Below are 13,215 nucleotides of genomic sequence, written 5' to 3'. Positions count from 1 at the left end.
ATTATTTGTACATAAGGTTAAATTCATTTGACAATTTAACTAATCATTTTTATTCACTTCTATATTTAAAACAAAGAATTTGATGTCATCAGCTCGTTAAACATCATTTGACATTAATATTCTTATCTTTTTCAATAAGTAATTTCATTATTTCGACATTATTATTTAATGATGCCCAGCTTAATGCATTTTCAAATATTTTAAATATTTACCAAATTTAATATTAAAACATCAAATAATTTATATAAGTTTCTTATAAAACAAATATATATTTTCAGCATTGATGTCAATTTCTTCTTTTTCAAGAAGTAATTTCACTATTTCAATGTTATTATTTAATGCTGCATACATAAGTGGTGTACTAAAAAATAATATATTGAAATACTAACATCGAAAGCATTAACATCAACACCTTTTTGTTCCAACAAAAATTTAAAAAGTTCAATATTTTCAAGTGATAAAAAAGTTAAAATATTTTTTGGAACTTTATTGAATCCAAGAAAATATTTAACAAGATATAAGTTTCCAATATATGCTGCTTCAATAATTAATGAATCATTGATTTTCATTCCGTTTTCTTGCAAGAATAACAAAATTTCATAGTTATTGTAATTAATACATTTCTTTCCTAATTCTGTCAAATCATAAAATTCAACAATTTTATTTTCATAAAGATATTTAAAGATATCATTTTTATGAAATTGAATTGCTGTTTCATAAGCATATTCAAATGATGAATTATTTTGTTCACACAAATGAATAATTTCAAGATTTCCACCTGCAATTGCATACATACCTGTGTTTCCTAAACCTGCACCATTCATAAGTAAATATTTTCCTGTATTAGTTACTTTTGCTCCATTCATTAATAAAAATTTAAAACATTTAACTGAGCCAAAAAATGCTGCATAATCAATTAATGTAACATATTCCGTATTAATAAATGAACATCTTTCATAAATTGAGGGTTCAATTGTTTGATTAAAATCAAAATTTGCTTGCGATGATATTTCTTGGAGTTTTTCTATTTCATCATTTCGAATTATTTTTGCTATTTCATTCGGATTAATTCCTTCTTCAATTAATTGTATATAAACAGAAAGTTCTTCAGAATTATCATTAGTTTGTTCCCTGGTTTTTTCAGTATAATTAAATTTAATTTGTTCAATTTTATTTTTAAGAAGATATGCTTCATAAGTGTAGGTATTCCTAAAAAACTGTGCAAATGCATCCATAATTTTCGATTTGAATTTCTTTGATTCTTCAAATGTTTCAATTGCATTTATAAAATTCTTACATATGTTACCATCAATTCTTTTAGCATAAAATGATGAGTATGTTATGCTGCTAATAATTATGTTAAAAGAGTATATATAATTTCCATCAAAATTATCAAAAATTGATTCAACTGATTGTGCGATATTTTCATTATTTAAATTAAAAATTATTCGATGAAATAATTGTAATTTTTTTAATTCATTTAGATATGGATTTTGATTTTCGCTGGAATCCAAAAGCAAAAGTGACATGAATTCTAACAGAGATAGTCAATAAAACTCAGATTCGTTCTTCAAGTGGAGAAATTAATTGAATATTTACAATCTCAAAACTATAAAAATATTATTGTTTTAATAGGTGCTGGGGTTTCAGTATCAGCAGGTATTTTAGATAGTCACTCGTTAGCATCTTTAGATTCACCAATTAATACACAATCACAAAATAAAATTGCTATTTCATTCAAAACAATCTTTGATATTGATGTATTTAAAAAATATCCAAAACAATTTTGGATCATGTTTAGTCAAATATTACCAAATGAAAACTTAAGACCAACTCCATTCCATTATTTAATATCATTATTAAATCGACACAATATGTTACTTCGATGTTATACACAAAATTTTGATGGTCTTGAAGAACTTTGTGGAATTCCAGAAGATAAAATCATTTATTCACATGGAAACATTAAAAAATGTCATTGCCTTGATTGCAAATCAGAAGTTTCTTTTTCATATTGTTTATCAGAAATAAGTGAAGGGAGAGCTCCCACATGCCAATCTTGTAATAGTATTTTCGTTAAACCAGACATCATATTTATTGGTGAAACTCTCCCAAAAGAATTTATTGATCATAAATCAGACATGGCGAATGCTGATTTAATGATAATTGCAGGAACTTCACTTACATTTTATCCATTTGCAAATTTGCCATGTGAAGTGGGAAATGGGGTACCCCGATTTCTAATTAATAACGAAAAAGTGCGCAGCAAAAACGGTTTTTTGTCTAATGTTTGGAATTGGCTTAAATCATTTTTTACTCTGTTTTACAAAGATTATTCCACAATATTTGACTTCTCTTCTAATAGAGATTGGTGGGTTCCTGGTGATCTCCAAGAAACGGCGATAGAAATCATCCGCTCTCTTGGATACGAAGAAGAATTTAACCAATTAAATTCTCAATTCGAACCATATCATCTGTTTTACGTCAGTGTTTCATCACAGGAACCATAAAAACTACACAAAATAATTATTTACAAACTAATTAATCAATCCGATCCCAAACTATTACAATTGTAAAGTTGACCAAAATCGATTTTTTCTAATTCGTTCGACGCTTTTGATTTGCTTCTTTTTGCTCTCGGAGGGAATTTCTTCTTGTTGTCCTTTTTATCGAACATTTTCGTCTCTTTGTCCTTTTGCATCAGATCAGAACCGCACGCGGAGAACGATTTGGGAATGACCTTTTTCACAATGTTCAGCGTGGACTGCGTAAGAGCAGTTAGCGCTATTGATGGGAAAGAAGAAAGTTCTGATTCATCATCGTCATCTGAATTAATCATTGGCACCTGTAAATCTTGCGTAAACGAGCTATGAGCGGATAATAGAAATGACGAGTTTGTGTTCGCGCTTGTCATAGTTTCTTTGGCGATTGTGATATCTTCAAGAATGTCATCACCAACATCAAACTTGTATTTTTGAGTAAAGTTATGGGTATCTGTCACGTTCTTTACCGGGGGAATGTACGGTGGCTCTATTAAATCGAAAGTTTCCCAATCAATATCAGAAAACCATGGATTTGATAAAATTTCATCTATTCCTTTGGCACCACACCTTTTCTCAGGATCTATTTCAAGAAGACCACGGATAAATGAGATACATTGATCAGATACACCTTCTTCTTTGAGTGCCTGATAATTAACATTACATTTAAGAATGTTAACAAAGATCTCTGACTCAGTTTGTGCATGAAAAGGTGGAGTACCAAGAAGGAATTCATATAAGACAACACCTAATGACCAAAAATCAGTTGCATAAGAATGTTGCTTACATAAAAGTATTTCAGGTGATATATAATCTGGCGTTCCTAAGATTTCTTTTTCATTTGACTTCGAAATATCGACATTTAACTTTCTTTCTACAGCGCCATAAAAACTTAACCCGAAGTCGGTTAATTTGAGGTGCCCCGAGGCCGTTATGAGAATGTTATCGGGCTTTAGGTCCCTGTGTATGATGCCGTTTGAATGGAGATATTTGAGAGCTTGAACGATCTCAACCGTATAGAATTTAGCGGTTTGCTCATCAAATGAGCCGAATTCATTGAGAAGAGAAAACAAATCTCCTCCTGGAATATATTCCATAACCAAATATAAGTTATGTTCACCAAGAATTGAATAATCTATGTGTTAGAGTTATAATAGGAATCATTTCCAATATTTAGAAATTAATACTAATTTCTAATGTTTGGAAATGATATAAAAAACATACAGAAATTAACTATGTAGGGGTTACTGTTTTGAAGAAGAATATCTTTTTCAGTAAGAATCCGGCGAACCTGATTCTTTTGTTTTAACCCCGACTTAGGAGTGACTTTTATAGCATAGATATCTTTTGTCCGAGTCTTCCGAGCAAGAAAAACTCGTGCAAAAGAGCCGCTAGAGATAGGTTTCAAAAATTCAAAATCTGCAATTGTGGTTTGATATGAGGGAGCAAAGCTATTACGGGAACTAAGGGCTGTTGTCCTTTCGAGTTTAGACGATATTTCTGAAAAAGATTGATATGCATTTGATTTCTCGATAATTAATTCTTTGGCTTTTTCTAAGAAACCATATGCTTGTGAGTTGGAATCTTTAGGAATCGGTATATTTGACAACGAATTGAAGATTTTGTTAAGAATATTTAAGCCATCTGGATAATTATTTGGAATATTTCTTGCGGAATTTATAAGCATAATAGCATGAAGCATTGGCAACTGGATCTTAATTGTTGTTTCACGCTCTCCAGGCCATGCAATTCTGAATAATAACTTATGTATTGATGCTTGTAATTTTTTCAATTTTTCATCTGTAGTTACAATAAGACATTCACTTTCATACGCACTTACACAGTGCTGTGAATGCATTTCCATTAACTCAACAGGAACGTATTCTTCACATATGCGACATAATACTAACCGACCACCATTATCGTCATTAGGTGTTTGATAAATACCTCCTGCATAGCTTGAGCTTCTCCCTCTTTCTTCTTCTACCTTGGCCAGTTTATCTTCTGGAATGTTTGTATCATACGATATAAAAGTGAATATATGACTAATTGTCAAAGCAACCGAGAGTAAGGAAGTGCACATCTTTGCAAGTTCTGGCGTTTGTTCTTGTTTTAATAGATCTTGAATTGCAGGAATTGATTCAACAGCATTATCGAAAATTGAACCAAAGTCACAATTAAGGAACAATGTAACAATGCTCTTTATTTTGTTGAGCATTTCAGGTTTTGGCCCATTGTACAAAATTATTTGTTTCTGAATATCTTCCAAAATTTCTCTTTGTTCTTTTAACATATCATAAGTATGTTCATAAAGTTCCGGCTCAATTTCAAGGAAGTCAACTTGAAGTTGATCAAAAGAAAAACTCACCTTGCGACTGAGGCTTGGAAGATCCTTCAGCATTAATACTTTAACAGTCTTTGGCTGAGTAACTTTTTCAAAAGATTGAATGGATTTAAGCACTAATTTTTTTTGGCAGTTATTTCCAAATTTTGTGTGATTTACAACAACTCCAACCCTTTTAAACCAAAATAATGATTTCAATTTTGAATGCAATAATAAATAGTTTTCCAGAAACAATAATCTGAATTAATTCAAAAATTTTTGCCTGGGACCTTTTACAAGGGTTTTGAGCTTTATAATTTCAACCATCTTTTCATTTTAGGCAACAATGGAGGGAAAAAATCATAACTTAATTAATGAATTACAAAAAAAAGGAACAAATTTATTAGACAATTTAAACAACTTGTTTTTAATATTTCAGTTAGCTTCACTCCTTCATAACATAGCCAACTGTTTTACCAAAGTTGATACATTCTTATGAATGTTGATTTATTTGTATTTATTTTTCAAAATATTTTCTCACAATGGTTATGTTTACTCTTTCTGCTCGAATTCTTTTGGAGTTGGGCCTCTTATGTACCCAGTTTGCTGAATGTAACTCTGTGAGTATCTCGAAACCACTTTGTTTGATCTTCGTGACATTTGCGATGCAATTCGAATCTCTTCGTCGCGGCGCTTCTTCTGAGTCTCCAATCCTTTGAGTCTTGATTGCATTCTTAATGACATCTGTGATTCGGGTCTTGCACTCAAACTGATCATTTTAGGCTTTGCATCTGCACGTGGTGCCAATCCGTATTTAACTTTTATTTCTAAATATTCATCTTCGAGATGATTTAGAAGAATCGGTTTAATGTTCATATCAACTTTCGGACCCTTCTGTCCTTTAATACGTGGGTCATAACCACTTTTGTTGATTGAGTCAAACATCTTCTTATACTCTGTGTCGAGGTCTTTTTTGAACTGTGCATTCAGCTGTGAAATCCTCGTGTGAAGTGATCTATTCAAAAAGTCGAGTTCAGATTCGAACCTTTTTTCAAGGTTTGCCAATTCTTCCTTTTGGTGTGCGAGAAGAAGGTCCATCTTATTGTTATAGATACCTCTGAAGAAATCTTCTCGTCGTTTTTCTTCATCTGATTTGATATCATTCGCTTGATCTTGAAGTTCTTGCGCTTTGGAAAAATCACCTCGAGTGGCAGTGAGCTTTGCACGATCTATAAGAACATCATATTGAGGAATTGATTGTTCCATTTTTTGTCGAAATTCTTTGAACATCTTTTTCTCAAAATCAGTGAGTTGCTTAAGATGAGTATCACGAAGCTGTTGGAATGATTCCGATAACTTCGTACGAATTTCAACTTCTTTGCCATAAAATTCTTTATAAGTATTTGCACGTTCAATAAGGAGCTTCTTACCAATTTTATTGCATGTGTTGGTAAGTGTAGTTTTGAAGCTCCCAATGAAGTTATTTGATTCAATTTCTTTGATGTTATCAATTTGTTGTTGAATTTGGTTAGCAAGATGGAAATCTAAATTTTCTATTGCCTCCTTTTGCTTTGCCTTAAGTGTGTCAATTGATTCAGTTGCTTCAAATTCTTCATTTTCTTCGTCATCTTGATAAAAATTCGAATCGATCACAAGCTTTATTTCATTTTCTGTTTCAGTCTCCGTTTCTCCATGTTGTTTTTCTGTTTCTGAGTGGCTTGATGTATGAGAAATTAATTCCTTTTGTTGAATCAAATCTTCGCCATGATTTTGATCCAAATCGTTTGTATCCCAGGGCTTTGTCTCAGCTTCCCCCTTTGCAGATGATTCCTGAGGAGATTCATCCACAACATTCATTTTGCAGTTGTCTCTTTAGTTAACGGCTTTCTATTGTGATGACTTTGTGTGCATTATGATCGTTCACCACCCAAACAAAAACCGATGTAAGCAAAAGTGTATTTCTTTTATGTGTCTTCAAGCTTAAAACTAATCAAATGATCATTGTACAAGGATTTTTTAAACTAAAAATATAACAAGTTGCCTACTAAATCAAAGCATTTAACACGTTTTAATTTTCAAGCTAATTTATCTGTAAAACATTTATTTTCTTTTAGTCTGAAAACTTGTTAAAGTCACACGAAAGTCTATAATTTATTAAAAAATAACTAATTAACATGTTCAATGAACTTATTACAATCGATGTTTGTCAACTTTGTCAAATGTCTCAAAAACTCTTTCAAAGCGTTTTCTTTGTCATCATTTTTCCTTACTTCCAACATTGCCTTTCTAAAGCATTGGAATTCAAACTCTTTATATACATTAAAGAAGTCATCGAAAATTTTTGTTCGACTGTTTCTCAGTAATTCATCATAATCGAATGAATCCCATTTTCTTTTGAATGCGTGTAGAGCCGCTAAGCTTCCTAAAGCTCTTTCTACTTCTTCTTGGAACACGTTAACTTCCATTGCTGAAACGCCGATCAATGTAAACAATTCAAACAATTCAATTGTCGGCTTTTTGATTTGTAAAATTTGATTGACAACATCAAACTTAACAAATATGGGGTACCCCGGATATGATTGATTGTTTTTTATTTCCACATCAAAAACAATCCTCTGCTTCATTACCGGAACGACATCTAAGAAGAAATAGATATCATCGATGATGGAATCGAATTTGCTGCCATATGTTTTCATGTTCGGCTTTATCTTATCTAAGTAAAATGAGGGAATTGTAATGATCGAATTCTTGGTCACAATTTCACACCATTCTGAAATTGATTCTTCCTTAACTTCATCCCAGCGGTCAGACTCATATGAATAACATGAGATATTACAGGCTTGCGAAAACATAAGAGTGAATTTGATTGGCTTGAAAAGTTTTTTCATCGTTCGAACATATATTAACCCACCAAATGGATTCGATATTTTGGTCTGTACTTGAAGTTCAAATGTTGTTACAACATTTGGCCATCGTTTCCATGGCATTGGATTCTCAGATATGTCATCTGTATGAGATCCAATTTGGATAATAAAACCATCAATAAATTCCTTACGAAAGCAAACATAAGAACAAATACATGGAGGAAGCCAAAGGCCAGTAGAAGCCCATCCATTGTCTTCAATTGTAATTGTCACATATTGTTTGTCCAAAAATCGTTCACATGTTCCTGGGAAAAGGGTATTGAGTTGAAACTGTGCTAAATCGCATGCGCGCATGAATTGAAAGGAATCTGAGATAAGTGAAATTAATAGAAGATTAAGTGAATCATCTATAATGATATTATTCTGTACATAGTTTCTGTTGTCGAGAAAACATAGAAGTGAATCGCATAAGAAAACGAGATCATTTTCATTTGTATCGACATCGAGTAATACAATATGCATTTTAGTCAGTGTAACGATATTGTCCAAGGTGTATATATCAATTACATCTGACTTAATTAGTTTGAGGATCTTCTTTATGAGATATGGAAGAGTTTGCCTATGAAGTTTCTTAATATCTGTTGAAATAGGAACTTCTCCTTCATCACCTTCACTTACTGAATCGAAAAAAGGAGGAAATGATAGTCCGAAAATTGATAATACTTTGTTCATTTCGAATTGGTTTTTTGTAGAATCATCATCAAAGTCCATGCCACAAATTAGCCCACCGCCGTCCATGATAAACTCGACAAGGCCTTCATGTTTGTCGAAATTGCTCGGAACGACAACGAAAATGTACTTTGTGAAGTCAATTTCAGAACAACCGTCGTAAACCTCCAAACCGAAACCCAAACCGGTCATGTTAGACACCATAACCTGCGATTTCTCGGATGTGAAACCTGCAACTAACACTTGCCTCGTCACTGGTGAGGAACCGCCTGTCCATCTTAATATGTTTTCCAAGAAGTTTGTATATTTGTCATTTTTTTCTGTGCACATTTCAATGATCTCCGAATTACCGAGACATAATATCCTTCCGTTTTCATACCGAGAAATCCCTAAGATAGGGAACTTTGCATCTTGTGGCTTAGATTTAAAAAAATTAATTGTGAGAGGGACAGAAACAACAGGAATTGACATATGTGTGAGACAAAAAATAGGCCATAATTTTTTTGGCTTTGGGATTTCATTAATTTCGCTGTATATAATTTTGAGGTCATGTTCCAATATATCACTTTGATCCTCCACCTCGACAGGCAATTGAAACAAGCTCTTCTTTAAAGCGACGCGTTGTTTTGGCTGCTCTTTGTTCCGTACTGGCTTGGAGTGCTTTGATGCCCCGCACCCCATTCAAAGCCAAATTTTGATATCAAAAAACGTGCAAAATTAATTCGCTCAAAAAGTTGCGCTAATTTATGTGAAATTCAATATGCTTTCGGAAGCTGATTTTTTTATTCAATTTAGGAGGACTTGTTAGAGTGAAATATTAATATTCAACCTATTGTTGAATCTTATTTTTAGCTTGGCGGAAAAACCCTTTTTTGCATGTTAAATGCCATCGGTTCGAATCCCGATAATGGAGAATGTTTTTTTGTTTTTTTTCTTATTAATTTGTATTTCTCATCAATTTCTTACTAAAAAATTGATTTAGAAATACTTTTTATTCATTATGAGATATGTAAAACTAGGGTGGGCCCAAATGCCCAACAATGAGAGGAAACCGGATCAATTACACAACTGCAGACCAAACCTCCAAATCCTCTCAATCGATTTTTAAAGGGTAAATTTTGAACGATAGAAAACGATCCAACTTTTTTGAAGAAATCAATGTTCTTTCAATTTGATTTTCAATAAAAATATAAATAACACCTATTTTAAATGAAAATAAAAAATAAAAAACGGTTTGGCAAAATACAGTCTGATTAAAAAACATTAAAAACGTGATGCGTGTCACAATAATTTATTGAATACTTTATGAACGTGTAAAATATTCATTAATCTTACATCAATCACAGTGAGTGATATGGCTTTTTGATTTTTTTATTAGAAAATATTTAATAAACATTAATGTTCTGTGACCTTAGAAATCATGTTTTACATCAATAAGATGTTAGGGCTTCTATTTATTAATATCAAAATTTTGATCAGTAAAAAAAAATTTATTAAAATTTCGAATCATAATTCTAATATCAGAAGTCGGGTGCTTCTTGAAGTACTAATAATTTGTCATTTTTTCATCTGATAAAATTGTTATAATTAAAAATTCTTCATTATGTGTTAATATATAAATAGTAAAAATGTTTATCATGAATATTTACTGTGTTATATTTTTTATAATTTATTTGAAATTAATGAAACAGCACCTCATTGTACAATACGACAAGGTCATTATGCAGTTGCAAAAGTTTTTTTTATACAAATAGGAATCGATATAAATGCTAAAGATATTTATTTGTTTTATTCAAAAAATATTTTATTAATTTTTTCTAAAATATTATCAACAGCATTATGGACATCCTTAAGTGGCCATGCATAAATTGTCAAATTATTTATGGAACAAAAATAATATGATATTAATACTAAAAATATTTATTTGTTTTATTATGTATTTATTTTAATCATTTGATATTTTTAAATTATATTCGGAAATATTGATGTGATTTAGAACAGAACTGATGGAAGCATCTGAAAATTATCATACAGAAATAGTTAAATTACTTTTTGAAAAAAAAGGAATTGATATCAATGTTAAATATATATTTTTGTTTTATTTAATATTTATTTTAATTATTTTATATTTCAAAATGATATTTGAAATATATTTAAAATATTTAATACAGTGCATATGGTAGCATCAAAAAAGATAAATATAGATATAATTTAAATAATATATTATTCGGATCCAAATTCATAGAAATGATTAAAAAGTTAACCCCCAATAATGAATTAGACTTTTCATATATCCGCTCTGTTTATATACAATATCATTATTTTGTGAAATTTGTTTATCATTAGGATTATATAAATATGAATTTGATAAATCGTATATTTTTATATTTCATTACAAACAAAAAAAATCTCAGAAATAATAAATATCAATATATACAATCCGAATTTTATGATATTCATATAAATTTCGAATATAATATAATCTAAATCATTCTAATATACTTTAGATAATATGAAGAAATATTGTTTTACTCAAATTTGATCACTTTTAAGATTAATGAATATTTTACACGTTCATAAAGTATTCAATAAATTATTGTGACACGCATCACGTTTTTAATGTTTTTTAATCAGACTGTATTTTGCCAAACCGTTTTTTATTTTTTATTTTCATTTAAAATAGGTGTTATTTATATTTTTATTGAAAATCAAATTGAAAGAACATTGATTTCTTCAAAAAAGTTGGATCGTTTTCTATCGTTCAAAATTTACCCTTTAAAAATCGATTGAGAGGATTTGGAGGTTTGGTCTGCAGTTGTGTAATTGATTCAGAAGACCCGTGGGCATCCATGGTCAAACGTTCTATGAATAAAATATCACTATTCTACCGTTTATTTTTGCCCACACCAAAACAACAAGCACACTCAGTGAATTTTCAAAGCAACGATGGATATATTGAATACTATTCAAATTTGTCCATGGTTGCCCACGAAACCCTACCGTTTTCTGAACGTATCGTTAATGTAAAGTTAACATTTCATTCAAATTTGCCCATGGGCAGCCGTGGACAAATTTGAATATAATAAGTACTTTACTGAATTTTCACTCACTTTGTTCTGAAGAATTAGAATCAGAATCCAATGGAATAAATTCATTATCTTCCTCATCATCAATTTCTTCTCCAGTATATCCTTGCATTGTAAAATACTGGATTTAGATTTCCAATCTTTTTTGGCATTTTATGCAAAGTATATATCTATTTCCTTTTATTTGCACCTTTTATCGGGTGTGATGAATGGTGCTCCCTGATTTTATAGGAATTGAACGTATCGGATTTTTCGATTTTGTAAACCATGCAAATAAAACATGTTTTTCAATGCATATTCAATTTTTTTCGTGTTTGTGAGAAAATATTTGGCCTATTCAATTGTGTTTCAATATAAATATTTATGCTTAAAATATTGTATGGAAATAAAAATGACAAACGAAAAAATTCTATGATACTAAAAAAAATTAAAATGATTAAAATTTAAAGTATGAATAATTGTGGTATGAGGTTTCTATAGTTATAGTGATAATGAGTTGAGATATAACAAGTTTATTCAAAAATCAATATTATATCAATAAAAAAAATTTAAATTTTATGTTTACTTATCTGTAAAACTAATCTTTCAAATGTTTGTTTGTGGTGTGCTTGTATTTATCCAAAATGATTCTATAATAATATTTTTTGACTTGTGTTTAAATCAGTAAAAAATTTTGAATTGATTTAACATATTTTTTCATTTTTTGATATGATACATAAAAAATTGGATCGAATTAACACATCAATTCACTTTTCCAAATAAAATGTTATCATTCCAAGATGTTCATACTGCTCTCATCAGTGGATGCAACCCATTGTTTATCACGCAGACAACGGGTGCATCATATAATTCAGGGGAAAATATTAAATGCAAAAAATGTGGAAAACCTATGAAATTTCAATTAGAAAAATTATATTTTAGATGCACTTATTATAAATGTTCAACTACAATGAGCTGCTTTTCTCCACTCCCTATTAAAAATACTAAAAGTGAAATCAAACAATTACTAATTATTTTTGCATGTTTTTGTGCAGATTTCACAATTACTACTACAGCCAATATTTGAAAAGCATCACAACATTCTGTTTCTCACTGGTTTCAGATCTTCAGAACACAAATGGCAAACAAAAATATTTCAGAAATGATCAAAAATCCTTTATCTGGTTTCGTGCAAATAGATGAAAGTTTGTTTGCGAAAAAAAAAAATAAAATGGGAAGGGTTGTTGAACAGGAATGTGTGTTCGGCGGATGCGAGAGCGATAGAGGTGGAACCGTTTATTCCCTCAGGGTACCCCGAAATCTTATCAATCAAGTAAACATAAAATTTAAATTTTTTTTATTGATATAATATTGATTTTTTTTTTTTTTTTTTTTGAATAAACTTGTTATATCTCAACTCATTATCACTATAACTATAGAAACCTCATACCACAATTATTCATACTTTAAATTTTAATCATTTTAATTTTTTTTACTGTTTTCTTCGTAGAATTTTCGGATTGCAATTATTTCAGAGAATATTTTGACATTATAACAGAAAATTGAAAGTATCATAGAATTTTTTCGTTTGTCATTTTTATTTCCATACAATATTTTAAGCATAAATATTTATATTGAAACACAATTGAATAGGCCAAATATTTTCTCACAAACACGAAAAAAATTGAATATGC

At 30.2% G+C, this 13,215-nt stretch overlaps 3 protein-coding genes across 3 annotated transcripts; all 3 read right to left on the bottom strand.

The window, feature by feature from the left end:
• Positions 1-2,545: 2,545 nt before the first annotated feature.
• GO595_007588 (AGC family protein kinase) lies at positions 2,546-4,758 on the bottom strand (the record flags this gene model as incomplete). The annotated part of the gene is made up of 2 exons (XM_067921067.1): positions 2,546-3,675; positions 3,789-4,758. 2 exons carry the CDS (start codon positions 4,756-4,758, stop codon positions 2,546-2,548), a joined length of 2,100 nt encoding a protein of 699 aa, XP_067772151.1.
• A 657-nt stretch (positions 4,759-5,415) lies between these two features.
• GO595_007587 (uncharacterized protein) lies at positions 5,416-6,720 on the bottom strand (the record flags this gene model as incomplete). Its single annotated transcript, XM_067921066.1, has 1 exon — positions 5,416-6,720. One exon carries the CDS (start codon positions 6,718-6,720, stop codon positions 5,416-5,418), a length of 1,305 nt encoding a protein of 434 aa, XP_067772150.1.
• Positions 6,721-7,028: 308 nt separating this feature from the next.
• On the bottom strand, positions 7,029-9,137 carry GO595_007586 (uncharacterized protein; the record flags this gene model as incomplete). The annotated part of the gene is made up of 1 exon (XM_067921065.1): positions 7,029-9,137. The coding sequence occupies one exon, from the start codon at positions 9,135-9,137 to the stop codon at positions 7,029-7,031; it is 2,109 nt and encodes a 702-aa protein (XP_067772149.1).
• Between the last annotated feature and the right edge of the window lie 4,078 nt (positions 9,138-13,215).

Source organism: Histomonas meleagridis (assembly GCF_020186115.1).
Source record: "Histomonas meleagridis strain 2922-C6/04-10x chromosome Unknown contig_55, whole genome shotgun sequence".
NCBI lineage: Eukaryota > Parabasalia > Tritrichomonadida > Dientamoebidae > Histomonas > Histomonas meleagridis.
Note: the sequence above shows the minus strand (reverse complement) of the source record. Positions and strands in the feature narration are given on the sequence as shown.